The sequence below is a fragment of the Rana temporaria genome, chromosome 5 (assembly GCF_905171775.1).
Source record: "Rana temporaria chromosome 5, aRanTem1.1, whole genome shotgun sequence".
NCBI lineage: Eukaryota > Metazoa > Chordata > Amphibia > Anura > Ranidae > Rana > Rana temporaria.
Genome location: NC_053493.1, coordinates 411941419 through 411968032, shown reverse-complemented (window position 1 = coordinate 411968032; position 26614 = coordinate 411941419). Strand labels below are relative to the sequence as shown.

The window sequence follows — 26614 nt, the reverse complement described above, 5'->3', positions numbered from 1 at the left end:
CTCTAATCTGTCTTTCCATATATTTTGTTCATTTCACAAATCCACTGTACTATGTTTAAGTCTTTATCATTTCTCTAGTTACGAGCTATTAATGTTCTAGCTGCTGTTGTCATATGGTGAAAAATATCTTTCTTAATACACTTTTTATAGTGTCTGGAATCAAAGATAACAAATATCTATATTTCGGTTCCTCTTTACTCCGGACAGTTTCCAGTATATCTCGTGAACCTTTTCCCAAAAACTTCTCACCAGATGACAACTATACCAAATATGATCCATAGTCCCCCCTTTCGACCTTGCATCTCCAACAGATATCTGTTTGCCAACTATTTATCTTATTTAACGCCACTGGGCTCCAACACCATCTCATTACTATTTTATAGTTTCTTTCTTGGTATTTAGTCGCCAAAGATGTTTTATGTAATATTTTTTCCCATTCTGTTTCTGCTATTGTTCTCCCAATTTCCTTTTCCCATTTTTTTTTTATTTGATTTATTTTTTCATTCCTGCTAATTATTTTTTTTTTCAAAATTGTCGCTCTATTTTTGTTTATAGCGCAAAAAATAAAAACCGCAGAGGTGATCAAATTCCACCAAAAGAAAACTCTATTTGTGGGGGGGAAAAAATACGCCAATTTTGTTTGGGAGCCACGTCGCACGACTGTGCAATTGTCAGTTAAAGCGACGCAGCGCCGAATCGCAAAAAGGGGACAGGTCCTTTACCTGCATAATGGTCCGGGGCTTAAGTGGTTAAGTGACTTTGAATGTGGCATGGTTGTTGGCAGCTGTTAGAAGTCACTGGGCCCCTTACAGCCTCCCAGAGAGCCCCCCTCTATTTTTCTTACATTCTTTTAAGAGCCTCCTTGGGGGGCTTTGGTGAAATATCAGGGGTCTAAACAAACCCCTGATGGCTCACATTTGGGGGGGAAAAAAGTGACTGAGGACATAGATTTCCCATGCAGCCTTGGCTGCAAGGGACAGTGAATGGCTGGGAAGTTCCCTGCGTATTAACAAACGAATGCATAGTAAACACAATCTACTATGCTACAGCGATGAACAGGCACAATGAGTGATCGGTGCCGATTGCTCACTGTGTCAATTCAGGAAATGAAGGGGCTGGTAAATGGGGCGTATTTACTGTGCAGAGACCCCCTGTGTGTCCTCAGCAGCTGGGGGGGGGGGGTGTTAATGCTGCAGCGGAGAGGGCCACACAGAAGGGGGACCTGGACAGCAGGGGGGTGGAGATGCAGATACATCAATACAGACCATGTGTTGCTGGCAGACCACATCATATAAGTTTTTATTTTTTATTTTGCACTGAGTTCCAGCATTAGTTTGCAATTTTCTCAAAAATAGGACAGTCCCTCTAAAAAGCTAAATTCGGAGGCTCCATAACAAAGGTTATTACTGCTGTTATGAAAATCATTTCCACCAAACTCTAGCTGTAGACTTTGTATCGAGCGGTCATAATATGTTTTTTTTTTTTTTTACTGCGTCATTTGAGTGAAAGGAGAATTGCACATCCACCAGCTCTGAACATTGAACCCGTCCTGTGACTGAGGACTTCATACCCGGCTGTTGCAAGTTCCCAGAGAGGAATGTATCAAGCAAGTTTGCAACAAATTTAGACACATATCAGTCTGCCCCTCAGCAGTTTCTATGCAACAGTGGCGGCTGGTGCTCAATTTTTTTTTTTGGGAGGGGGCCAAACAAACCTGGCCCCCTCACATCAACCCCCCCCCCCCCTGTCGCCGATCGTTCGCCGGCCAATTTGCTCGCCCCCTCGCCAGCCAGGCTGCGGATCCCCCCCCCCGCATCTCCTCTGGAGTCCTGTTTGGCTGGGAGGAGAAGCAGGAAGACATTAGCAAATATTAACCGGTTCTCGACCGTCTCCCGTAGATTTAGGCCCCTTTCACACTGGGGCAGGAGGCGCGGTGGCGGTATAGCGCCAGTAAAAATAGTCACTTGTACATATGCTGTTCCTTAGATGTTAATCGCAAACGGTACAACATTACAAAGAAACATGGCATGGTCTTCTCCTATAAGTGCTGTTACTGTAGTGCACATATGTTTTGTTGTGCTAGGTCCCAATGTATCACGGCCCAGGGGCGGACTGACCATTGTGACTTTCGGGCACTGCCCGAGGGCCCCATGCCACTAGGGGGCCCCATCAGGGTTGCCAGGCTCAATAAAACCAGGGACAGTATGTAAAAATCTGTGTTTCTTTTTACATCTGTCCCTGCTATGTCTTAAACCAACATGCTTTTGATGTGAAAATCCTGAGATTTTAGCTGCCCCGCCTCTGCTCTGCCTCCTGGCGTGGTGGCCATCTTGTAAGCCCAGGGGCCCCATAATCTTCTATTGCCCGGGGGCCCCATGGGTTGTCAGTCCACCCCTGTAACGGCCCCCTAGGGGGCTGCTTTGATTTTACCTGTTCATCTGCATCGCCCCTGACCCTGTGAGCACTCCAACCCACCTGGCACTCTGTGTTCAGACATCCTTTTTGCAGGCACCTTTAAATGACACTCCAACACAGGTAAAGGAAGGTAGTATCGAGCTGCCTTTTAAGTGTTAAGGCATGTTAAATGTTATATGTAAAGAAAAAAATTTAATAAAGTTTAATTATAAAAAAAAAAACATAGGTAAATCATATTTATATTATCTTAGTTTTTACTGGAATAAAGAGTCGGTCAACTGAGTTCTGGATAACCGCCAAAATTCTCCAGATAAAACAGCTTAATTACAGTTCAACAGTACAAAGGCACAATATACACTTATGTACAAAAATATACCAATTAGAGACTCAACTGATAAAATGGCAAATGATCTACTATTCAAGGCAATATGTTACCACACTAAAGGGAAGTCCGAGGCTGACCTATTCAACCTTTATATCCTAATGAGAGTAGGTTGGGGATACAGTTATCTATGTAATGCAGTAAAGTGAAAATGATGGGCAACTGCCCTCTCACCAACAGCCGAAGCGGATAGGAGCCTGTTGACAATGACCCACCAGTTGCTGGATACGAGTGGTCGCTGTGTCTGTCCGATGGGTTTCTGCCGTGCAGACATCTGACGAACAGCAAGCGGAACTGAGGCCTCCTGGGCCAGGCTGGAGTTACTCGATCACTGCATGATAGGCCGCAGTCCTCTCGCTCAGCAACGGAGAGGTGCTCACTCGGTGAGGCCCAGGGAGAAGAGAGCACGGGGCAGATCTGCTGACTTTTACATAGGTCCTCCCAGAGGCCTGATCATGTTCCAGAAGGAACTCTGGAATGTGTAGTCCAGGGGTAATATCACAGCATGCGAATGGCTGCTCCACAGACTACTAGTCCCACAATCCCCCCTGGATGGCTCACAAATATGATGACACTTACTGGAGCCCAGCACTAGGGGAAAATTGAAATAAATGGGTAATGACGTGGGTGGTCTGCATACTAACGTAACTGTAGTCCACGGTTGCTACATCCTCCCCCCACTTTAAAGTCTTTGGTCCCCGAACACAGAACACAACCTGTGAAATCACTTTACAGTACACAAAGTAAACAGTTATTTTACAAACCAGAAGCTGCAACAGACAACAACTGACCTAGCGAAGCATTCTCTAACAATAAACTATATACCGTACATTATCAGGTAAAGGCATATCAATTTTGTGACGGGTCAGTAATAAATTAGTGGCCGATCCAGTAGTGTCAGGAGGTGGAACAAGGTCATCCTCTGTCAAAGGCTCAAAAAAGGAGGGAAGTGCTTGGTTAGAATGTTTTGCGCTAGTGATAAGTTCATCCAAGCTTTCCCCGAGGACATCATAAGTCAGTCTTTTAGGAGGGCAAATCTTTTGTCTCAGTCTAAAATAGATGCTTTCCAATGGCTTTGGATAACGATCTTTTTCCCAGAAACTACATCCAGGTTCAGGTTCTGGTTCTTCCAAGTTCTCCGAAACACCCTCACTTTCTACTTAATGACTAGGAGGAGAAGGAACTTCCACAGGATCTAGCACCTCTAAACGGTCACTTGACTCTATCTTAATTTCCCCACTCCCTCTTGCAGGGGTGAGCACAGGCCCTTCAGCTTCAAACTGGGGAGATCCTGTCTTCCAACCGGGGGATGCTTCATTACTGTTCTTCCCAGGAACCTGAGATGCAGCAGGGTTGTTGTCAGGTGAGGGTACCCATAGCCAATTGAGGGTTAGTTCGTCCTCATCACTCTTCTCCTCTGGAGGTAGGGGTTTGCGACCCTGACGAACCCTGGATCGTAGGGTAGGAGACTGATATGTCTCTGGATAAGAAGGTGGGAGCACTCTGATGGCTTTGGATTTTGGCAGCAAGTGGTTTCGATGCCAAGTTTGAGTGGACCAGTCTTTCCTTGAGGTCAGATCTAATATATGAGAAGACAAGGTAAATGTTTGCAGATAATGTAGGGCAGAGAACACCATTGATTGCCCAGCTTATGCTTTCCCGGCACCACCAGTTTGCGCAGCCGTACCCAGTCTCCAGGTTACAAGTCTTGAACCCTTACTTTAAGATCAAAGTCTTTTTAGTTTCTCTGTCCCCTAGTGGTGGATGCTGCCTTAGCTTTCTCATAGGCAGTCTTCAAGTTTTTTCGAAGCCTGTTGATGTATCCTCAGTAAAAGGGGCTTAAGATGTGTGATCAAAAGATGTTCCAAAAGCTAGATCCACCAGTAAGCGAGCTTCCTCACCAAACATCAACCGGTAAGGAGAATACCCAGTAGAGTCGTTCACTGTGCTATTGTAAGCATGAACCACTGTGGCAATGTAATCACCCCAATGTTGCTTCTTCTCCAAAGGAAGGGTAGCTAGCATGTTCAGCAGGGTACGATTGAAATGCTCAGGTTGCAGGTCTCCTTGTGGATGGTAAAGAGTGGTTCTTGATTTTTGCATATTCAAAAGTTCACACAATCTTCTGATTAGCTTGCTCTCAAAGTCCCGGCCTTGATCCGAGTGTAAGCGCTGAGGCAGCCCATAATGGATGAAAAACTTCTCCACTAAGGTCTTTGCTACAGTACCATCTTTGCTGGTCCCCAGTTGGGAAAGCCTGAGCATAACGAGTAAAATGGTCTGTCACAACCAGGCCATTACTCCGTCCCCTCAGGTTCCAGACATAAGAAATCAATGTACACCAATTCCATTGGTCCCGGACACTGAAGATGACCCATTGGGGCTAACTTACCTGACAGACATCCTTTTTTCAGGCACTTTTTAAATGACACTCCAACACAAGTCAAATATTACAGTACAAAAAGATGATGGAATACGAGTGTTCGCTGTGTCTGTCTGAAGGGTTGGGGCCTTGACGTCTGATGAACAGCAAGCAGAGCTGAGCCCCCCTTTGGGCCAGGATGGAGTTACTCAATCACTGTGTGGTAAACCGCAGTCCTCTCTCTCGGCAACAGAGGTGCTCACTCAGTGAGGCCCAGAGAGCGCAGGGCGGATCCGCTGACCTTTTCATAGGTCCTCCCAGAGGTCAGTTTGTGTTCCAGAAGAATATCTGGAATGTGTAGTCCGGGGGTAATATCACAGCATGCGAATGGCTGCTCCACAGACTACTAGTCCCACAATCCTCCCTGGATGGCTCACAAATATGATGACACTTACTGGAGCCCAGCACTAGGGGAACATTGAAATAGATGGGGAATGACGGGGTGGTCTGCATAATAAAGTAACTGTAGTCCATTGTTGCTACATAAATAAATAATAGATAATACGGGTTCAGTTCTTCGTCCCATATCAGGGTCCCGCTACAGGACCACCCCACCCTTGATGCAATAATTACATCTCGCTTGTGTGGTCTCCTTTCAATTCTCAAGTGAGACCAGAGGCCTAACCTCCTCCTACATATATCCCCTCTCAGCGGGAAGTGACACATGCAGGGGGAAGGCACACCAGAGCACATAATTAACCTCAGTTACAAAACAGTAACCCATTTGCCACTCGCGGTCGGTCATCTAGCCCCTCACTTACCCCATCTAGGTTGTGGACGGGCAGCTCTCCTGCAGGTGGAAGCTTCTATCGCATCTCCTTTTCCTCTGCATCACAGAGGCTTCCGCTTTGCGTCTCCTCCTCCCCCCTCCTAGGCATCCAATAGGATCACCTGTCCTTTCAGCCAATTGGGTGACAGGTCTCAGGACCCGCTTCCTGATTGGCTGGGAGGAGGATCAGTGTGATAATGGCAAATATTAATTTGCTATTGTCACACAACTGGGTAGGCTCAGAGCGCAGTGCTCTTCGCCCTGAGCCCACCCTTTTTTAAAAGCCTATTAGAGCCTTTGTCTCTAATCACGTGCATCAACATCCCCCTCCTTGGAATCCATGCTTCCGGCACCCTGCATGTAGATTAGGGAGCCAGACACATGGATAAGGGGCGGCGCTCCATGTGCCCCTAATGGACAGGCCGCCACTGCCATTTGTGCTGAATACCATAACATTTAGACAGCTGTCTACACACTGATTGTAATATTATATCTGCTGCTCATACAGTAGCTTACTTTTATCACTTTAAACTGGGTTGGGCAGTGGTTAGGGTAAGAATATTTAAGTTTTTATATATTCTTTACAAGCACTAAATTGACTTTAATAAAAAGGCCTTCACTGACCTATGTGGCTATGGGTATTGTGGAGCATTCCATTCTTCAAAACAGAAGCACTGAAATCCTCCACCTCCCTCCATCTTCACCAGCAGTGATTCAGCAGCTCAGCTCACCCTTTGTATTCCCAGCAGAGGCTAAGCAGCTCATCTTTCCCTCCCAGCAATGACTCAGCAGTTCAGTTCCTCCACCCAGCAGTCTTATCTACTTAAAGAGGTAGTAAACCTCAAAAAAAAAAATGAAAAACATGTAAGACAAAGGCATAATGAGCTAGTATGCATCGCATACTAGCTTATTATGAAATACTCACCTTAGAACTAAGCCCTGCAGCAGAGCCCGCACACCGCTGACACGGCCAACATATTTCCCGGAGTTACTTCCGGGTTTGCGGGCTACGACACTGTGATTGGCCGGAGCTGCAATGACGTTACTCCTGCGGTCACGGCACAGGCCCTGAAGAAACCACACGGGCGGCCGTTCCTTCAGAGCACATGTGCCAAGGATGTAATCGGCGGCGTATACAGTAAATATCTGCTAAACGGTGCAAATTTAGGCTTACCTATAGGTACAAAAACACCAGGGGAGTTTACTTCCTCTTTAAGGGAGGGCTGTTATTACCAAAAAACACTTTGTTGTCACTGACCCCTCTGGGCACTTATACCCCTTCTTGCCCAGGCCAATTTTCAGATTTCAGCCCCGTCACACTTTCAATGACAATTACGTGGTCATGTAACACTGTACTCATATGAAATGTTTATCATTTTTTTTTCCACTCAAATAGAGCTTGCTATTAGTGGTATTTTATCACCGCTGGGGTTTTTCATCTTTTGCTAAAGAAATTAAATAGACTGAACATTTTTGAAGAAAAAACGTTTTTCATAGTTTGTCATTAAATTTTGCAAATGGGTAATTTTTCTCCTTCACTGATGGGCACTGATAAGGGGGTACCGATGGGTACTGATGAGCAGGCATTGATGAGGCTGCACTGATGAGTGGCACTGATTGGCTCTGATAGGCGCCACTGAAGGGCACTGATAGATGTCACAGTTGGAGGCATCACTGATTGGCACTGATAGGCAGCACTGATAGGTAACACTGATGATGAGGCACTAATTGGCAGCACCGGTGGGCACTGATAGGTGGCACTGTTGGGACCGATGTCCATGTAACAGAAACTGGTTATCGGCTTTCTTCTTTTCTCCTCACGCTATCAGCGCAAGGAGAAAAATGCTGAAAATTGACTTGTGTTTACTTCCGTGATCAGCTGCCATTGGCTGATCACATGGGAAAGGGCCACTGTGATTGGCCTTTTACCCCAATCTGTGATTAGCCGCATCCACCCGCGAACAGTGCGATCACGGGAGGATGTCTATGGATGCCCTCCCAGTACTGTAAGCCCATGCTGTAGCCATCTTTCGGCTATAGCATGGGCGGAAGGTGGTTAAGTGTGTTTTTACCCCCATTGTCATTCAGATCCTCTGGCTTCAATGCTTTCTCTAGGCCAACACCAAATCATGCATACAACTCAGGAGTTTGACTTTGCAGCAGCATGCCTGCCAGGGACTTGGAAAGACTTAGGCCTCGTACACACGGCCGAGAAACTCGACGGGCAAAACACATTGTTTTGCTCGTCGAGTTCCTTGTTCGGCTGTCAGAAAACTCGTCGAGCCAAATGTTCCCATTGCCCAACGAGGAAATAGAGAACATGCTCTCTTTTTGGCTCGACGAGTTTCCCGACGGGTTTCTCGGCAAAAAGTGTACACATGACCGGTTTTCTCGGCAGAATACGTCTCCCATCGAGTTTCTTGCTGAATTCTGCCGAGAAAACCGGTCGTGTGTACGGGGCCTCAAAGCCAGAGACAGACAGGAAACATGCAGGTTCCTCTCAGGAACATCTACGTTACAAAGATGCAGTGAAGTGTCTGGCCTCAGGTGATACATAGAGATGAAACAAATCATCCTACATAAGTTGTACCTGTTTATCGGCATGCATTTTTTTCCCCTACAACCAGAATTTATACAGCTTGTCTGTGGAGCTCAGGAGAGAAGAGCTATGAGAGCTAATGGGTGGGAAGAGACACATCTTCCTTCACAAAGGAACAGAGCTAAGGCTGTCAATCACAGGCTGTGTGCTGTGCTCCCTCTTTTGCTGCAAGCTTCTCAGGAACTCGGCAAGTCTAAAAGCCAGAGAGACAGCCAGGGAACAGGGCGATTCGGGTACATCTATATTAAATAATGGGTTCAGCTGCTGCATATTATTTGGCAACAAGGTGTGAGCTGGGGGGTGCACTGTAAATCTCTGATCTCGCAGAGAGAGAATTCCTGACATTATTGACCTTTGTCTCTCTACATTTCTTTTACCTATGACAGCTCAGCCAAAAGTATGGCTCGATGTTTACCATCTGGAAATTGACGGAGCCGATGGTGGTCATCTGCGGTTATGAGACGGTGAGGGACGCCCTGCTGAACCACGCCGAGGTGTTCAGTGCCCGGCCATTTATACCAACGCTACACACCCCCAACAGAGGATTCAGTAAGTTTGTCAGGACACTTCTCAGAACTCAGCCCGCTCTGCTGTACATTAGGTACTGTGTGTGTGTATGTGTGTGTATAATATATATCAGGGCACGCCAAAATCCATGCCCCTGGTCGCAATTTGCGACAAGAAATAGTGACCTGGCACCTGGGGAAGCTTAGGCCTGCAGAAGGCCGCAAAGCTGCGGCTTCAATTACGGGCCATCGCGAGCCCGCCGCGATCGCACAACGGGGGAGGTGGGGGCGCCTCCACCTCCCCCGCCGTGTGATCGCGGCGGGCCCGCGCCGGCCGGTAATTGAGGCCGCGGCTTTGTGGCCTTCTGTGATCTGGCGCCATATTGTGGTGGCCATTGGCATTACAAGTAACTACAAGTAATTACATTATTCACAGAGAGACTATGATTAATGTTATACAATCTTTCTTTTTTATATATTTATTTGTATGATTTATTGCCACAGTGTTCACTCACTCAACTAATTTAATTTATTTTTTTTCAATTAAATTCAGTTAGTAGTATTGTGATTAGCTGTGATTGGTCACAGCTAATCACATGGTACAGATGGGCTGTGATTGTCCCTGTCTGTACCATGTGATCACTGTGACCAATCACAGCTAGCAACACAATTGTACCCAATGGATGGCATGAAAGGAAGCCATCCATTATTTACTATTTGTCATGTGATCTGCTGTTATTGGTTACAGCGATCACATGGTACCGTCTGCGAGGCAGTAGACTGATCATTTCCATATTACATTTTTTTTGGGACTAAATGATATTTCCCTATTGGACTATTGGGGTGGGCAATGGGGTAAACGGTGGGAGTAACAAGGACTCTCAAGGTAGCCCAGCATACGGACTCCCAAATCAAACAAGGGCATGAAAAGCTGGGTACTAGGGGACATATACCTTATCTAGATGGGAATTTGTTATGAATGTTAAGGGGGAACCCACAAAATAAAAAAAACTAAGAAAATAAATGTCTGTAGTCCACCCAAAATCCACACCAGACCCTTATCCCATCATGTAGTCAGGCTGGTCAGGAAAGGGGGAGCATTAGGTGTATGACCTCCCTGTCCTGAACCACACCGGGCCACGTGCCATCAACATTGGGAAGGGTAACTTACTGGGGTGACTATCCTGTTGATGAGGGCATGGTCTTATTGGAATTTGATAGTAAAGTAAAAAAACATACTGATGCCTTTCACAAGTCATTTATTAACATCCTGTCCACTGCCCGCCGTCAAATGACGACGGGAGGAAGACTCTCTTGTTCTGGGCGGACATCATATGACGTTGCGCCTTCACAAGCAACTAGGGGGCGCGCGCACTCACAGCCGCCGCGTCACTGGGGACCCGATGCGCGTGCCCAGTAACTGAGCAGGACCATGGATCTGTGTGTGTAAACGCACAGATCCACGTCCTGTCAGGGAGAGGAGACCGATGGTGTGTCCCTTGTACATAGGGACAACCATCGGTCACCTCCCCCAGTCAGTCCCCTCCCCCACGGTAAGAATCACTCCCTAGGGAACACATTAACCCCTTGATCGCCCCCTAGTGTTAACCCCTTCCCTGCCAGTCATATTTATACAGTAATCAATGCATTTTTATAGCAGGGATCGCTGTATAAATGTGGTCCCAAAAATGTGTCAAAGTGTCCGACGTGTCTGTCGCAATATCGCAGTCACGATAAAAATCGCTGATCTCGGCCATTACTAGTAAAAAAAAATAATAATAAAAATGCTATAAATTTATCCCCTATTTTGTAGCTGCTATACAGTAACTGGCCAGCAGATGGCTGGGATCGGTAATGTGTCACCGGTTGCTAGGACGCCAGTGGCTGCTAGCTTCCTAGTAACAAGGAGCCTTGAGAGGAAAGCGGTTACCGTATTTATCGCGGTATAACGCGCTCCCGCGTATACCGCGCACCCCTAATGTTGCCCCGAATCCTGTGGAAAAAAAGTTTTTTTTGTACTTACAGTTTTGGTGTCTTGTGCGGCGTCCATCTGTGGCCTCGTCGGGTCCGGCGTCCGTCTGCGGCTTCGGGTGTTCTCTTCGTCGGGTCCGGCGTCCTTCTGCGGCTTCGGGTGTTCTCTTCGTCGGATCCGGCGTCCGTCTGCGGCTTCGGGTGTCCTCTTCGTCGGGTCCAGCCATCTTTCTGCGGCGTCCTCGCGTCCTCCCCGCTCGTTTCCCGCGCCGAGTTTGAATACTGCGCCGACATATACAGAGCGCAGTACACTCGTGTATTGTCAGGCAGGCTCGGCAACTCTCGCGCTGACGTCCTGTACGTCCAGGACGTGAGCGCGGAAGGAGCCGAGACTGCCCGACTATACCCGAGTGTACTGCGCTCGGCATATGTCGGCGCAGTATTCAAACTCGGCGCGGGAAAGCGGGTATCGGCGTATACCGCGCACCCACGATTTTGCCCTGATTTTCAGGGCAAAAAAGTGTGCGGTATACGCCGATTAAATACGGTATATTTAGTAGCAGCAGTAATACTGCTGCTAAATGTATCACTTTTTGCTGCAGATGGAGGTTTGGCTTGGTGGACAGGTTGGCACCTTCATTGAGTGTTTGGCGAACTATAAAAGTTGGGATCTAATCTTACATCAGTCCAAACATGCACCTCATCCCTACTGCACAAAATTCCAGGACTATTCCAGAACAAGCGAGGTTGGGGGCATCACAAACAATGCAAAGAAGTTTTCTATATACAGAATTAGAAACGTACAGTTTTATTTAATGAAGGAGGAAATAAAATTAAAAACCTGTGAACCCGAACTGAATGGCACTTAGTTTGCTATAAATACTGTGTACCAAACACAATTGCCGATTTTGAACATAATATAAAACATCCAACCCACTCCATACTGTCAGTAATCTGGTAGAAAAGGAAAAACTCCGGCACCAGGACATAAAAACTGTTACTTTATTTCATCCATTGAAACTTAAAATGGAATACATTTCTCTAAATATCAACGCGTTTCAGCCTCTAACATGGGCCTTAGTCATAATAAAATGTGTAGAGAGAGCATACTCCTCGTGCTGGAAATAGGGGGGGGGGGGGCGAGACTTTCAGCTAGGGAGGTTTGGGTACGAGTCCCACGTGGTCTTAACTGCAGGTGGGACCTGGACCTAGATTTGGCCTAGTCCACCCATGTTCTCCCTATTTGAACCTCTCCCCCTGGCGGTGTGACATGTGTTTTATTTATTCATTTTATTTGTATTTGTCTTTAACCACTTAAGCCCCGGACCAATATGCTGCTAAATGCCCAAAGGCGTTTTTACAATTCGGCACTGCGTCGCTTTAACACACAATTGCCCGGTCGTGCGACGTGGCTCCCAAACAAAATTGACGTCCTTTTTTCCCCACAAATAGAGCTTTCTTTTGGTGGTATTTGATCACCTCTGCAGTTTTTATTTTTTGCGCTATAAACAAAAATAGAGCGACAATTTTGAAAAAAATTCAATATTTTTTACTTTTTGCTGTAATAAATATCCCCCAAAAACATATATATAAAAAAAAAATTTCCTCAGTTTAGGCCGATACGTATTCTTCTACCTATTTTTGGTAAAAAAAAATGCAATAAGCGTTTATCGATTGGTTTGCGCAAAATTTATAGCGTTTACAAAATAGGGGATAGTTTTATTTATTTATTTTTTTACTACTAATGGCGGCGATCATCGATTTTTTTCGTGACTGCGGCATTATGGCGGACACTTCAGACAATTTTGACACATTTTTGGGACCATTGTCATTTTCACAGCAAAAAATGCATTTAAATTGCATTGTTTATTGTGAAAATGACAGTTGCAGTTTGGGAGTTAACCACAAGGGGGCGCTGTAGGAGTTAGGGTTCACCTAGTGTGTGTTTACAACTGTAGGGGGCGGGGCTGTAGGACTGACGTCATCGATCGAGTCTCCCTATAAAAGGGATGACACGATCGATGCAGCCGCCACAGTGAAGCACGGGGAAGCCGTGTTTACATATGTTTCTCCCCGTTCTTCAGCTCCGGGGAGCGATCGCGATGGAGCGGCTATAAACGAATAGCCGCGCCCTCGTCCCGGATCGCTCCCCGCAGGAATCCGACCGCCGCATGTAGCGGGGGGGTCCCGATCGGACCCCCGACCCGCGGAAAGGCAAGGACAGTTTGTTATGATGAGGTAAAAACCCTGGACTGACGTCTTTATTGAGTAAAATTAAAATAGTCCAAAATTGTACAGTCAAAAATGAAAAGTTTTCCCTGTTAAAAAAAATAAAAAATGAAAAGTGAACAACAGGAGAAAGGTGGCTAACGCGTTTCACATTGTGAGATGCTTATTCATAGCTAAATGAACAATGACAAAAATTGGGTTTTAAAAAGGAGGTGGGTAAAATCTTCGTACCAATCAAACAAAAACTGAACGTGAGTCTATTTAACACATAATTAAATCTTAATGCTTCACACAGTTTTTTATGCCAAGATGTCCTTTACTTTTCTATTGGATCTAAGGATGTCCAGCACTACATGAAGCTGGGCATAGATGTCTTGTTCTCATCCTGAGAATAAACATATTCTCATGGGATTTTGGGGTTGTAGCACTTTCCCATTGTTTGTCAGTAATCTGGGAACTCTAGTTTGAGAGGCAGGAGAAGAGTTCCTAGACATCCCCCCCCTCCCTTCTTGCAGGATCCCTGCTGTTTCTCATACATGTACAGATCGTTTTGTTCCGAAACAAAATTCGGACAAATTTTTCGTTCTTTGGAAATTCGGATGTACTGTATTACAATAGTAACGAATTGAAATGAAACATCCCTTGTGACAGTAATAGGTGGTGACAGGTACTCTTTATGGAGTGGTCGGAGGTCTAAAAGACCCAAAATCTCTCTTTTACACATCAAAGTATTCAGATCACCAAAAACGGCGAATCTGAATACTGTAAAAAAAAATTAAATGGCGCAATTGGCAGCCGAGTAAGTGACGTTGTGACGTCGCTTCCGTGTTTACAGAGAGAAGACTGGATCAAATCTGTTTCCGGCTTTGTTCCAGACTCACTCTAGCTGGCGGAAATGCGGGATCGTGGCTCAGGTTTCCCGCCGATCGCCTCTCCCTGTCAGTGTGAACCGAGGAAAGCTGTTTACCGGCACTTCCTGGTTCACACGTTGATCAGCTGTGATTGGTCACAGCTGATCATGTGGTAAGAAGCCTACGTCAGAGGCCCCATACCACGATCGGAGATGTGCCTTGTCAGACTGACACGCCACACCCGTGGGCGCGCGCCGGCATTTTATCCTGCTGGACGTCATATGACGCCTAGTCAGGATAACAGAACCCCCGCCCGGCCATCATTCTGCTATAGGCCGGACGGGTAGTGGTTAACAAAACAGACAGAAATAGCGTTGTGTTTTATTACAAAACTGAATTTACTTCTATCAATAGTTCTGTAAACTGCAATACAATCAGAGAAACGTAGAATTACAATATGTATTACATGTGACACTTTGCAATAATTACAACATTAAATATTACTATACATCCTATATCAAACACATAACAGTGCAGTCAAAGTATAAAATGAACTTTGGGAAATAATAAATAGACTTACAGTGTATCTAGAGGCAAATTACAAGATCTTCCATTATCTGCATCAGAACTAAAATGGCTTCTGAGGTAAAAACTTTATGTTGTTCAATAAGAAACTTTATTAACAAAGGTGAGAGGATGCATTAAGGTGAAAAACACAAAGGTTTACAACCCCTTTAATTATAGTTGGTCCTGTGATTATCACTGAGGATTTGTTTCTTCTTTAGGTATTAGTGGCCAGCGATGGCGTCCATTGCGGCGCTTCACCATCTCCTCTCTAAGAAACTTTGGGATGGGGAAGAAGACCATGGAATCCCGCGTCCAAGAGGAGACAGTTTATCTAAAACAGGCAGCTGCCGAGACTGAAGGTGGGTGAAAATATTTTCATTTATTTTTATTGATGAAAAATGTAGACACTTGCATGTTCAGAAAATGTAAAAGGAGGACCTGATTGTCTAATAATCGAGGCCCACTGGCTGCTTTACTCAGCTACTAACAGCGGACTAGCCTGTGCATCAGTCTATTGCACGCACACATGAAAATCCATATTGGCAAACATTTCCCACAACAGCGATCGGGCTCCATCCTATTAAGGGGGATTGATGGTGAAATAATAAGATTGGATTTATATACACTATGGGGTAGATTCAGGTAGCAATTACGCCTGCGTATCCATGGATACGCAGCGTAATTGCTAAGTAGCGCCTGCGTATCGACTTTCTGTATTCAGAAAGCTCGATACGCCGACTGCAGCCTAAGATATGACTGGCATAAGGCTCTTATGCCGTCGTATCGTAGGCTGCATTCTTATGCTGGCCGCTAGGTGGCGTTCCCGTAGTGGTCAGCGTAGAGTATGCAAATTGCATACTCACGCCGATTCACAACCGTACGCGCGCCCGGCGTTCGAATTTTACGTTGTTTGCGTTCGTCGGTTTCTGCGTAAGGCTGCTCATGCTATTAGCAGGCGCAGCCAATGCTAAGTATACACGTCGCGATTTTTGAAAATTACGTCGTTTGCGTAAGTGAATCGTGAATGGCGCTGGACGGCATTTACGTTCACGTTGAAGCAAATGACGTCCTTGCAACGTCATTTACCGCAATGCACGTCGGGAAAGTTTCCCGACGGAGCATGCGCACTACGTTCGGCGCGGGAACGCGCCTAATTTAAATGATCCACGTCCCCTACGAGATCATTTAAATTACACGTGCTTACGCCGGCCACTTTTACGGAACGCCCCCGCAAATTACGGAGCTACTGCTACGTGAATGAAGCGTAGCGCAAGTAATTTACGGAGGCGTAGCGTAAAAACGGAACGCTGTGCCTCCGTAAGAGTGCGCAGCCCTACCTGAATCTACCCCTATATTGTCAAAAGTATTGGGATGCCTGCCTTTACATGCACATGAACTTTAACCACTTAAGGACCCATTCACGCCGATATACGTCGGCAGAATGGCACGGCTGGGCACATCCACGTACATGTACGTGGCTTTTTAAGCCCAGCCGTGGGGTCGCGCACACGACCCGGTCCGAAGCTCCGTGACCGTGGCCGCAGGACTCGCGGACCCGATCGCCGCTGGAGTCCCGCGATCGGTCCCCGGAGCTGAAGAACGGGGAGAGCTGTGTGAAAAACACAGCTTCCACGTTCTTCACTGTGGCGCTGTCATCGATCGTGTGTTCCCTTTTATAGGGAACCACAATCGATGATGTCACACCTACAGCCACACCCCCCTACAGTTAGAAACACAAATGAGGTCACACATAACCCCATCAGCGCCCCCTTGTGGTTAACACCCAAACTGCAATTGTCACTTTCACAGTAAACAATGCATTTTTAAATGCATTTTTTGCTGTGAAAATGACAATGGTCCCAAAAATGTGTCAAAATTGTCCGAAGTGTCCGCCATAATGTCGCAGTCACGAAAAAAAATGCTGATCGCCGCCATTAGTAGTAAAAAAAAAAAAAAAAATGCAATAAAGCTATCCCCCCATTTGTAAACGCTATAAATTTTGCGCAAACCAATGGATAAACGCTTATTGCGATTATTTTTTTACCAAAAATAGGTAAAAGAATACGTATCGGCCTAAACTGGGGAAAAATAATGTTTTATATATTTTTGGGGGATATTTATTATATAAAAAAGTAAAAACTATTGCATTTTTTTCAAAATTGTGGCTCTATTTCTGTTTTTAGCGCAAAAAATAAAAACCGCAGACGTGTCCGTTAAAGCGATGCAGTGCCGAATCGCAAAAACTGGCCGGGTCCTTTAGCTGCCTAAAGGTCCGGGTCTTAAGTGGTTAATGACATCCCAGTATTAGTCCGTAGGGTTCAATATTGAGTTGGCCCACCCTCTGCAGCTATAACAGCTTTATCCCTTCTGGGAAGGCTGTCCACAAGGTTTAGGAGTGTGTCTATGGGAATGTTTGACCATTCTTCCAGAAGAGCATTTGTGAGGTCAGGCACTGATGTTGGATGAGAAGGCCTGGCTCACAGTCTCCACTCTAATTCATCCCAAAGGTATTCTATCGCGTTTAAGTCAGGACTCTGTGCAGGCCAGTCAAGTTTCTTTCACCCCAAACTCGCTCATCCATGTATTTATGGAGCTTGTTTTGTGCACTGGTCAAAATCTAAATCATTTGGTGGAGGGGAGTACAATACCATATCAGTGTCCTCAGTCTCCCTGCATATCACAATTTCTTCTTCTTTCCTTATTTTCTTCTTCTTTCTTTCTTTGTCTTTCTTTCTTCGTCTTTCTTTCTACTTCTTTCTTTCCTTCTTTCTTTCTTTCTTTATTTTCTTTCTCTTTGTTCTTTCTTCCTCCTCACATCAGTTTCACCTTCACAGCCGTGTTCTCTCCCCCCCCCCCCCCTTTCACAGAAACCCCCACAGTGGTGTCCTCTGCTCTCCCTTCACATCACAGCTCTTCAGCCTATATCAAATCGCAGACCTCCACAGCTCTGGATCCCCTTCACCTCACAGTCCCCTGCAGCTCTGGATCCCCTTCACCTCAAGGTCCCCTGCAGCTCTGGACCCCCTTCACCACACAGCCCCCTGCAGCTCTGGACCCCCTTCACCTCACAGCCCCCTGCAGCTCTGGACCCCCTTCGACTCACAGCCCACTGCAGCTCTGGACCCCCTTCGACTCACAGCCCCCTGCAGCTCTGGACCCCCTTCACCTCACAGCCCCCTGCAGCTCTGGACCCCCTTCACCTCACAGCCCACTGCAGCTCTGGTCCCCTTCACCTTACAGCCCCCTGCAGCTCTGGAGCCCCTTCACCTCACAGCCCCCTGCAGCTCTGGACCCCCTTCACATCACAGCCCCCTGCAGCTCTGGACCCCCTTCGACTCACAGCCCACTGCAGCTCTGGACCCCCTTCACATCACAGCCCCCTGCAGCTCTGGTCCCCTTCACCTCACAGTCCCCTGCAGCTCTGGACCCCCTTCACATCACAGCCATCTGCACTTTTGGCCCCCCATTCACATCACAGTCCCCTTCAGCTCTGCCCCCCCTTCACATTGCAGCCCCCCACAGCTCTGCCTGCTTCATCTTACAGGCTCCTCCTGCAGCATTGTCCCCTCCTTCAAATTATAGCTCTGCCCCTTCCTACCACCCAGCATCATGGCAACTCATCACCAGTTTGTTGAAATGAAAAGTTGATTTCAGTAGCTCCCATGCCCGCCCTTTATCTAGTGCTGCTGTGCCTCCCGATCTGTGTGTGGGACTGTTCTGCCTCCCACTCCTTTTGCTGTGGTAATGTCAAAAGTGGAGGCAGAGAGAAAGAACCGGCTCCTAAATGGTGGGACCATTGCTGTCCGTTTGGGACCGTTTAAGTTACTCGGTCAGAACAATGCTCTGGTCCATGATAGCCAAATGGGTGCTTTGGCTCAACCTGTGAGTGGTGGACTCATCCTCAAAACAATGGTGATGTGAAATACCCTTTCAAGGCTGCTCTTTGTTTAGTGACAAGTTGGAGACTATCAATAAGGCTACTGGGGGAAGTCTTTATTTATTCTGCAGGACCAAAGACTACCCTCCAGCAACAGAACTCCAGGCTAGAAGACGAGCCCCAGAATAAGCTGAAAAATCCTATAAACCTGGAAAGGCATTCCAGTGAAACCTATCTAAGGCTACCTACTGTACTGGGCCTGAATCCACCATGCTCATTTGAACGGATGGCCATTCAGGCCTGCAAGGTCAGGCAAGACTTGCAGGCTTTAGGCAGGTCTGGATAGAGAACATTTCTGAACTGTGGGTACTAAACTATTTCCTAGAGACATTCATGGAAATTTAAAATTAAAATGGAACATGGAAATCCAGCATTTATATTGATGATCTGTTACATCTGGCTAATTCAAAATAAATCTAATCATGTCCAGAAAAGTAACCGTTTGGACCCTAAGACCCAAAGACCCAAACAACCGGAGGCCCATCACAGGTCTAAATGTTTTCTCCAAGGTAATGGAGAAAGTAGTTGTACAACAGCTGCAACTGCATTTAGACAATCATAAATTACTCGACCCATTTCAATCAGGATTCCGTCCGGGTCACGGAACAGAAACGGCGCTGCTCAAAATATGGGATGACGCTCTAGAGGCCGCAGACGAAGGAGAATCTTGTCTCCTGATACTGCTGGACCTAAGCGCGGCTTTTGACACTGTAGACCACGGACTACTACTGGCTAGGCTAGCTGAAGTAGCCGGAGTCGCTGAAGGTGTTTTACCCTGGTTCTCCTCCTTCTTGGAAAACCGATCACAAATAGTGAAACTGGGGTCTTTCACTTCTGAAAAACGTACGGTGTCATGCGGAGTCCCTCAGGGATCTCCCTTATCGCCTGTATTGTTTAATATATATCTTCGCCCTCTCTTTGAAATCATCAGTAACCAGAAGTTACTTTACCACTCCTATGCAGACAACACACAACTGTATTTCCGCATCTGCAACAAAAAGGATCATTCTCTTGGACTAGAGAAATGCCTTAATAGATAACTGGATGACAAACAGTTATCTTAAACTCAACGGTTCAAAAACAGAACTTCTCCTGTTTCACGCTAACCGGAAAAATCCCCCCGCGTCAACATGGACTCCCCCGCCCATTCTGGGTAAAACTATCACCCCTAGCACCAAAGTCAAAAGTCTCTGAGTCATTTTCGATACCTACATGACAATGGATGCACAAATAGGGTCAGTAGTCAGCGGATCCCACCATCTGCTGCGCCTATTACGCAGACTCACGCCCTTTATCCCGAAAGGACATTGCAGTTGTGGTGGGAAGAATCATCAATTCCAGACTCGACTACGCAAATGTCCTCTATCTAGGACTCCCCAAATACCAAAACACTCGTCTGCAAGTCGTTCAAAATACGGCCGCTCGACTAGTGACTGGAAAAAAACCATGGGAATCAATCTCACCTTCACTGAGATCCCTTCATTGGTTGCCAGTAAAAGACAGAATCACTTTCAAGGCACTCTGTCTAATACATAAGTGTATTCAAGGCAACGCCCCCCAATATCTATGCGAAAAAATAAAAGCCCATAACCCCAATCGCATTCTGCGATCCACCAATCAAAACCTACTCCAGATACCCAAAGCCAGATACAAGTCCAAAGGAGATCGAAGATTTGCAGTCCAGGGAACTCGCCTGTGGAATGCACTACCAACCACCATCCGACTGGAGTCGGACCACTTGGCCTTCAGGAGAAAGATTAAAACCCATCTCTTCTGAGGTCAAGGGGTTCCTTACCCATGAAATGGATACAGCGCCCAGAGTCGATTCAGTTCGCATGTGTTGCGCTTTCCAAGTCTTTCACTCACTCACTCACTCACTCACTCACTCACTCACTCACTCACTCACTCACCCTGACTTCAGCTTAATATTTAACCTTAGGTCATCCTCAAGATCTGGTCTACCTCAGAGCTAGACTAAATACCTAGTTAAACACAGTGGGCCCGGATTCAGAGAGCATTTACGAAGGCGTATCTCCGGATACGCCGTCGTAACTCTGAGTTGCCGGGTCGTATCTATGTTACATATAGATTACCCTAAGATCCGACCGGCGTATGTGTCTTACACCGTTGTATCTTAGGCTGCATATTTATGCTGGCCGCTAGGTGGCGCTTCCGTATATTTACGCGAGGAATATGCTAATTAAGTAGATACGCTGATTCAGAAACGTACGTCCGCCCGGCGCATTTTTTTACGTCGTTTACGTTCGGCTTTTTCCGGCGTAAAGTTACCCCTGCTATATGAGGGGTATCCTATGTTAAGTATGGACGTCGTTCCCGCGTCAAATTTTTTAACATTTTACATCATTTGCGTAAATCGTTCGCGAATAGGGCTGGACGTAAGTTACGTTCACGTCTAAAGCAATGACGATTTGCGGTGTAATTTCGAGCATGCGCACTGGGATTCTTTCACGAACGGCGGATGCGCCGTTCGTAAAAAACGTCAAATACGCGGGGTCACATATAATTTAAATAAAACACACCCACATCATCCACATTTGAATTAGGCGGGCTTATGCCGGACCACATACGTTACGCCGACGTAACTTAGAGCGCAAGTTCTTTCTGAATACAGAACTTGCGTCCTAATTTACGGCGGTTTAACGTATCTGAGATACGTTACGCCCGCGGACAGATACACCATTGTATCTGAATCCGGTGGCCCGGATTCACATACATCAACGCATATTTATGCCCCCGTAGCGTATCTTATTTACGCTACGCCGACGCAGCGCAGAGAGACAAGCACTGGATTCACAAAGCCAGTGCTCCCAAAACTGCGCTGGGTTTCAAAGGCCTACGCTGGCGTAGGTGGAAGTGGGCGTGAGCCATGCAAATGAGGCGTGACTCCATGCAAATGATGGTCCGAGCGCCAGACAGATACGTATCACGAACTGCGCATGCGCCGGGACGTGGACGCATCCCTCTGAGCATGCTCACAACCACGTCGGAACAACTGCCTAAACTACGCCGGATCACTGCCTACGGCGTGAACGTAACCTACGCCCAGCCAGACACACGTCCAACGTAAAATACGCCGGCTTGTATTCCCTGGTGAAGACCTTTGCATGTCTGCTGCTGAGTTGCACCTCCTTTATGGGGCTTAACTTTATGCCGGACGTACAACTTACGCGCACCTCGCGTAGCCTGCGTCGGGCGCACTTACGTTCGTGAATTGCCGTTTTTTCCTCATTTGCATATTTGAATGGCTAATCAATGGGAGCGCCACCATGCGTCCAGCCTAAATGTGCGCCCACCCTACACCGGCGTAGGCAAGTTACGTCGGCGGGATGAAGCCTATTTTTAGGCGCATCTTAGTTTGTGGGTCCGGCGCACAGATACGTCGTCGTAAGTGCTTTGTGAATCCGGGCCATTCTCTCTACCACAAAAAAGGTTTGCAGTAGTCAAGTCTAAGTGCACTTAGCTCTAGAGGTTTCTCATTTAAAAGCATTGCAGTGCCTCAGAACTATAGGCCTGATAGCTTTGTCTATCCCCATGGGTCCAAATGGGCCCAGTGGCACAGTTATCCCTTTCAGACATGTCATATGGCACTCATTTTTTCAATCTCCAAAGTGTAAAGAAATTGTAAAATAAATTTTTTAGCTGTAAAAGACATCTAATTGTTCTCCTTATTTCAGGAAAACCATTCAATCCACTACTGATCATGGCCAGCGCTGTTGGGAATATTATCAGCTCAGTGTTGTTTGGAGAACATTTTGACTACAAAGACACAAAGTTACATGATCTGATGTCTCACACCTCCCGACACATTAAGAATGTTACATCCCCATTGCACATGGTAGGTTATCATCATTGGTGGATTTGTCTTCCTTCCTACCACTAGTACCTACTACATGGTCACCGAAGGAAACCAGTAGTGCGCATTTCTAAGTTTTCTTGAATGACTTAAATTTGACTCAAAATGTCAGTGCTGTTTTTGGCAAAGTTTTCTTACTGTATTGTATTTTATAATTGTTGTTCTGGAATTCAATGATATGCCAGTATTTAAAATGTATTGGCTAGGTTTAGAGTTTAGACTATTAAAGTAAATTTATGTAAACCCAACATCTCTTTTAAAACATAGACAATGTGAATGTATTGTAAAGATGTACATTTGTGTCATTTTATTTTTCACTGACATACATTGTAACTCTTTAATTGTTTACTCCTTGTGTTTCTGACGGACAGCTTTGCAACGTATTCCCGTTCCTGCTCAAGCTGCCAGTATTACCAAAGATTGCTTTTAAGGAAAACTCCTACCTAGAGAACTTTGTGCAAGTTTACATCAATGAGCACAGACGCACCCTGAAGCCTGAGGCCCCCCGAGATTTGATTGATTATTTCCTGCTGAAGATAAAAGAGGTAAATACACTGACCCTCATCTTTTGAAGTGTCCTTGATAAGTATTGGCCATATTGCCATAACCCAGCTAATCACAAACAGCCCCGCTCTGGAGAATGGCCGTGTGAATGTAATTGGTTGTAGTGGAGAGGGTGAGATTTCAGGAATTGCTGCAAATGGTTCTGTATGGTGCTTTATACTAAGCCGACCCTGCCAGATATTCCAATGTCAGGGCCGATCCTAGGCAGGGTGCACAGGGTGCTTTGCACCCAAGTGCCTGCAGAGGTGGAGGCGCCAAAGTGCCAGAGTTCTCCCCTCCCTCATTCTCTCCTTGTTAGTGTACGTCCAGAACCACTGCCAGAATCCAGCCTGGCAGTGCTCGGGGGAGGGGCAGCTCCTCTTCCTGACAAAAGGGTTCTGGTTCTGGTTTTCAGTGGCTGCTGAGTGCTGATGTGCAGGAATGAATTCCTCACACTGGGAGTCTTGGATCCCGCACTGTTTCCACCAACTCCAGTTGGAATGCTTCCCTCTCCCATCTCTATTTCGGGCTGCACAGAGAGAGAACCAAGGTAAGTCACAGTGTTCAGTGTACGGTGTGCTGGGGGATGGCATCCCCAGCATCCCTTTACACGTGCTCTGGGCTACCCCTGCTCTAGATGTTTTATGGCATGATAGATTGCATAGGATACACAGCCCCTGCCCATTCCTGCACCTCAGTAGTCCATCTACAGATGTGATGTATAATGAGATGTACCAAGAGCCCTTTCACACTGACAGTTTTCTCGTCGTGAAAACCGGTCGTGTGTGCAAGGCTCTAAGAAAATCACCAATTTCAGACGGCATGATTGCCTAATATAATAGTCTAGGATTACATTACAGTGCAATGGCCCATTTCAAAGTTTCCCTCCCTCTCTTTTTTCCTTCATTCTTTCCTCCTCTCTTCTCTTCTCTTCTCCCCCCTCCTCTTGGTTAACCTTGGTGGGAACCGCACATGGGAATGGAGGAAAAAGCTGTATAGTTACTAGTGGGAAGTGTCAAAATGCAAGGTATACGCACCACTGCCACAACCAAAGCTGTGTATATGTGGAATGTTTAATAGTCTCTCCATACATGCCAGGGTGCTGGGTGTAATCCTAGACTCTGACCTCTCATTCAGACCCCACATCCAATAACTTGGTAAATCTTGCTGTCTTAACGTCCGCAACATTTTCTGGAATTCGCCACTTCCAGACTAACGACAACACAAAACAACTTAGTCACTCCTTGTTTATTTCCAACATTGACTACTCCTGAATATCAATGTGAAAATAAAATAGTGTGCGCTAAAAACCCTAATATACAGCAAAATATATGCAAAGCTGTAATAAATACAAATAGTTTTATACAGTTCAAAACTGCAAAAAAATATAATTAAAATGCTATCCGATGGTCCTAAAAAAAAAAAAAAAAAAAGAAACATTGAAATCCATACATCCAGCACCCTGCATGATGATTAGGGGGCAGCCACTGTATGAGTGGCTGCTATTGTTGACCACTAAGGGCTGCTAACTCACTTACTCATTAAAGCAAATACATTCTGTCTGACAGCATTCAGTTGCTGCGCTGCCAGCGCCCCCCTTCTCTATTCCTCTCCTCCCCTCTTAATTCCTTGTTTTTCCTCTCCTTCCCATTTTTCTTCTCTTATCTCCTTTCCTATACTCTTTTTACCTCCTTTTTTATTTCTTTTCTCTCCATTTTTTGCTTCTCCTTTTCTTCCCTTTCTACTCTATCTGCCTCTCCATTACTTACTTCTCCTCTTCTTCTTTTCCCTCCTTCTCCAATTCCCCTACTCTCCACTCCGCCTCATCTTCCTCTTTTCTTTTTATTATTTTCTTTCAAATAATAATTTTCTCTTCCATTTGCTCCCTATTTATCACCTTTCCACATGTCCACAAATTGCCTTGCTTTTCTTCTCTCCACAAATTTGTCGTATTATTTTTTAAAACACTTTACCAAAAAAAAAAAAGATAAAAAAGTTCAATACTTAATCGTCTGGTGGGCGAAGAGTCATTACTCAGTTAAAGAACTGCAGCCACTGGCCCAAAAATTCTCAGCTTCTGGCACACGTCTGGGGTATTTGGTTGCCGGTGTCCTGCCGAGAATAGTCCCCCGGCGGATTTTGCCCGCTCTGTCCTGCACAGGCGCGGCAGACCTCCGAAAATTGCCGAAGCTCAACACAGCTGTCAATCGCCTGGACACGGCGCATGCGCAATGAGCACAATATTGTGCCACACGCTGACGCACGCTCACGATGCTCGCTCCACTCTGCAAGGGACGTGTATAATACAATTATATAGTGTAAGGGGCGGATGCCACAAACTCCCCCATCAGCAGTGCAAAACTCTCCCTTCTTGTCATACACCCACCCCCCCTTGCAGACGATATAATAATACACAAGCCATGCCCCCCGTGGAGTGTGTATTACTATTATATCGTCTGCAAGGGGCAGCGGGTGTATGACAAGAAGGGCGAGTTTTTCACTGTTGCAGAGTTGGGCGAGCATCAGGAGCGTGCAGCAACGACTGTTACTATGCCCTGTTCATTGCGCAGGCGCAGTCTACAGCTCATGCACAACTCATGTTCGGTAATTTTCGAAGCTAGAGCGCTGCGCCTGCGCAGTCCAGGACGGGCATTATCCGCCAGGGGGACACATCTCGGCAGAACACCGGGACTCCCACTGCAGGAACCTTAGCATGCAATAAGGGACCAGGCACACGACTTTATGCAGGCCATGGCTTTTCAAAGGGAGAAAAACTCACCACCCATTGAACAAGTAAATAATAATCATTTTTGCAGAGTTCTAAAAAACAAATACTGTATTTGAATATATATTGTAATGCCTTGGGAGCCTGCTGTAGCATTCACCTCATGCTGTTTGCTCATTTCTGCTGGCTGATGTTATTCCTTTCTCTGTCTTCTCAGGTGGAGCATGAGGAGGACCCAGATTTCTGTGATGACAGCCTGATGGCGGCGACGGTGGGTTTGTTAGCAGCAGGTTCTGAAACCACTGCTAACACTCTGAAATTCTGCCTGGTCTTCTTGGCTCACTATCCCGATGTCCAAGGTAAGATCCATATTAGCCCTGGTATACGTAATTCAGAATAATTTGCTTTGTTTGTCTGTCAGATATTCCAAACCTTGCACACTCCATCCAACATTACACAAATAACAAAAGGCTGCAGTTCAACTTTTAAGTTGATACTAGGAGGTGTTTTAAAAAGACATTTAACCACTTAACCCCCGGACCATATTGCTGGTCAAAGACCAGAGCCCTTTTTGCGATTCGGCACTGCGTCGCTTTAACTGACAATAGCGCGGTCGTGCGACGTGGCTCCCAAACAAAATTGGCGTCCTTTTTTTTCCCACAAATAGAGATTTCTTTTGGTGGTATTTGATCACATCTGCGGTTTTTATTTTTTGCGCTATAAACAAAAATAGAGCGACAATTTTGAAAAAAAATTCAATATTTTTTACTTTTTGCTATAATAAATATCCCCCAAAAATATATTAAAAAAAATGTTTTCCTCAG

General features: G+C 46.0%; 1 protein-coding gene across 2 annotated transcripts in view; it reads left to right on the top strand.

Moving 5' to 3' along the window:
• Nucleotides 1-26614, top strand: part of LOC120941574 (cytochrome P450 2C29-like) — a 59635-nt gene that overhangs the window by 20875 nt on the left and 12146 nt on the right. For both annotated transcript variants that reach the window (XM_040355054.1, XM_040355055.1), the window contains exons 3-7: nt 8974-9136; nt 14930-15070; nt 22344-22504; nt 22894-23067; nt 26008-26149. In XM_040355054.1, coding sequence (XP_040210988.1) covers nt 8974-9136; nt 14930-15070; nt 22344-22504; nt 22894-23067; nt 26008-26149 — 781 coding nt within the window. The remainder of the gene's footprint in view (nt 1-8973; nt 9137-14929; nt 15071-22343; nt 22505-22893; nt 23068-26007; nt 26150-26614) is intronic.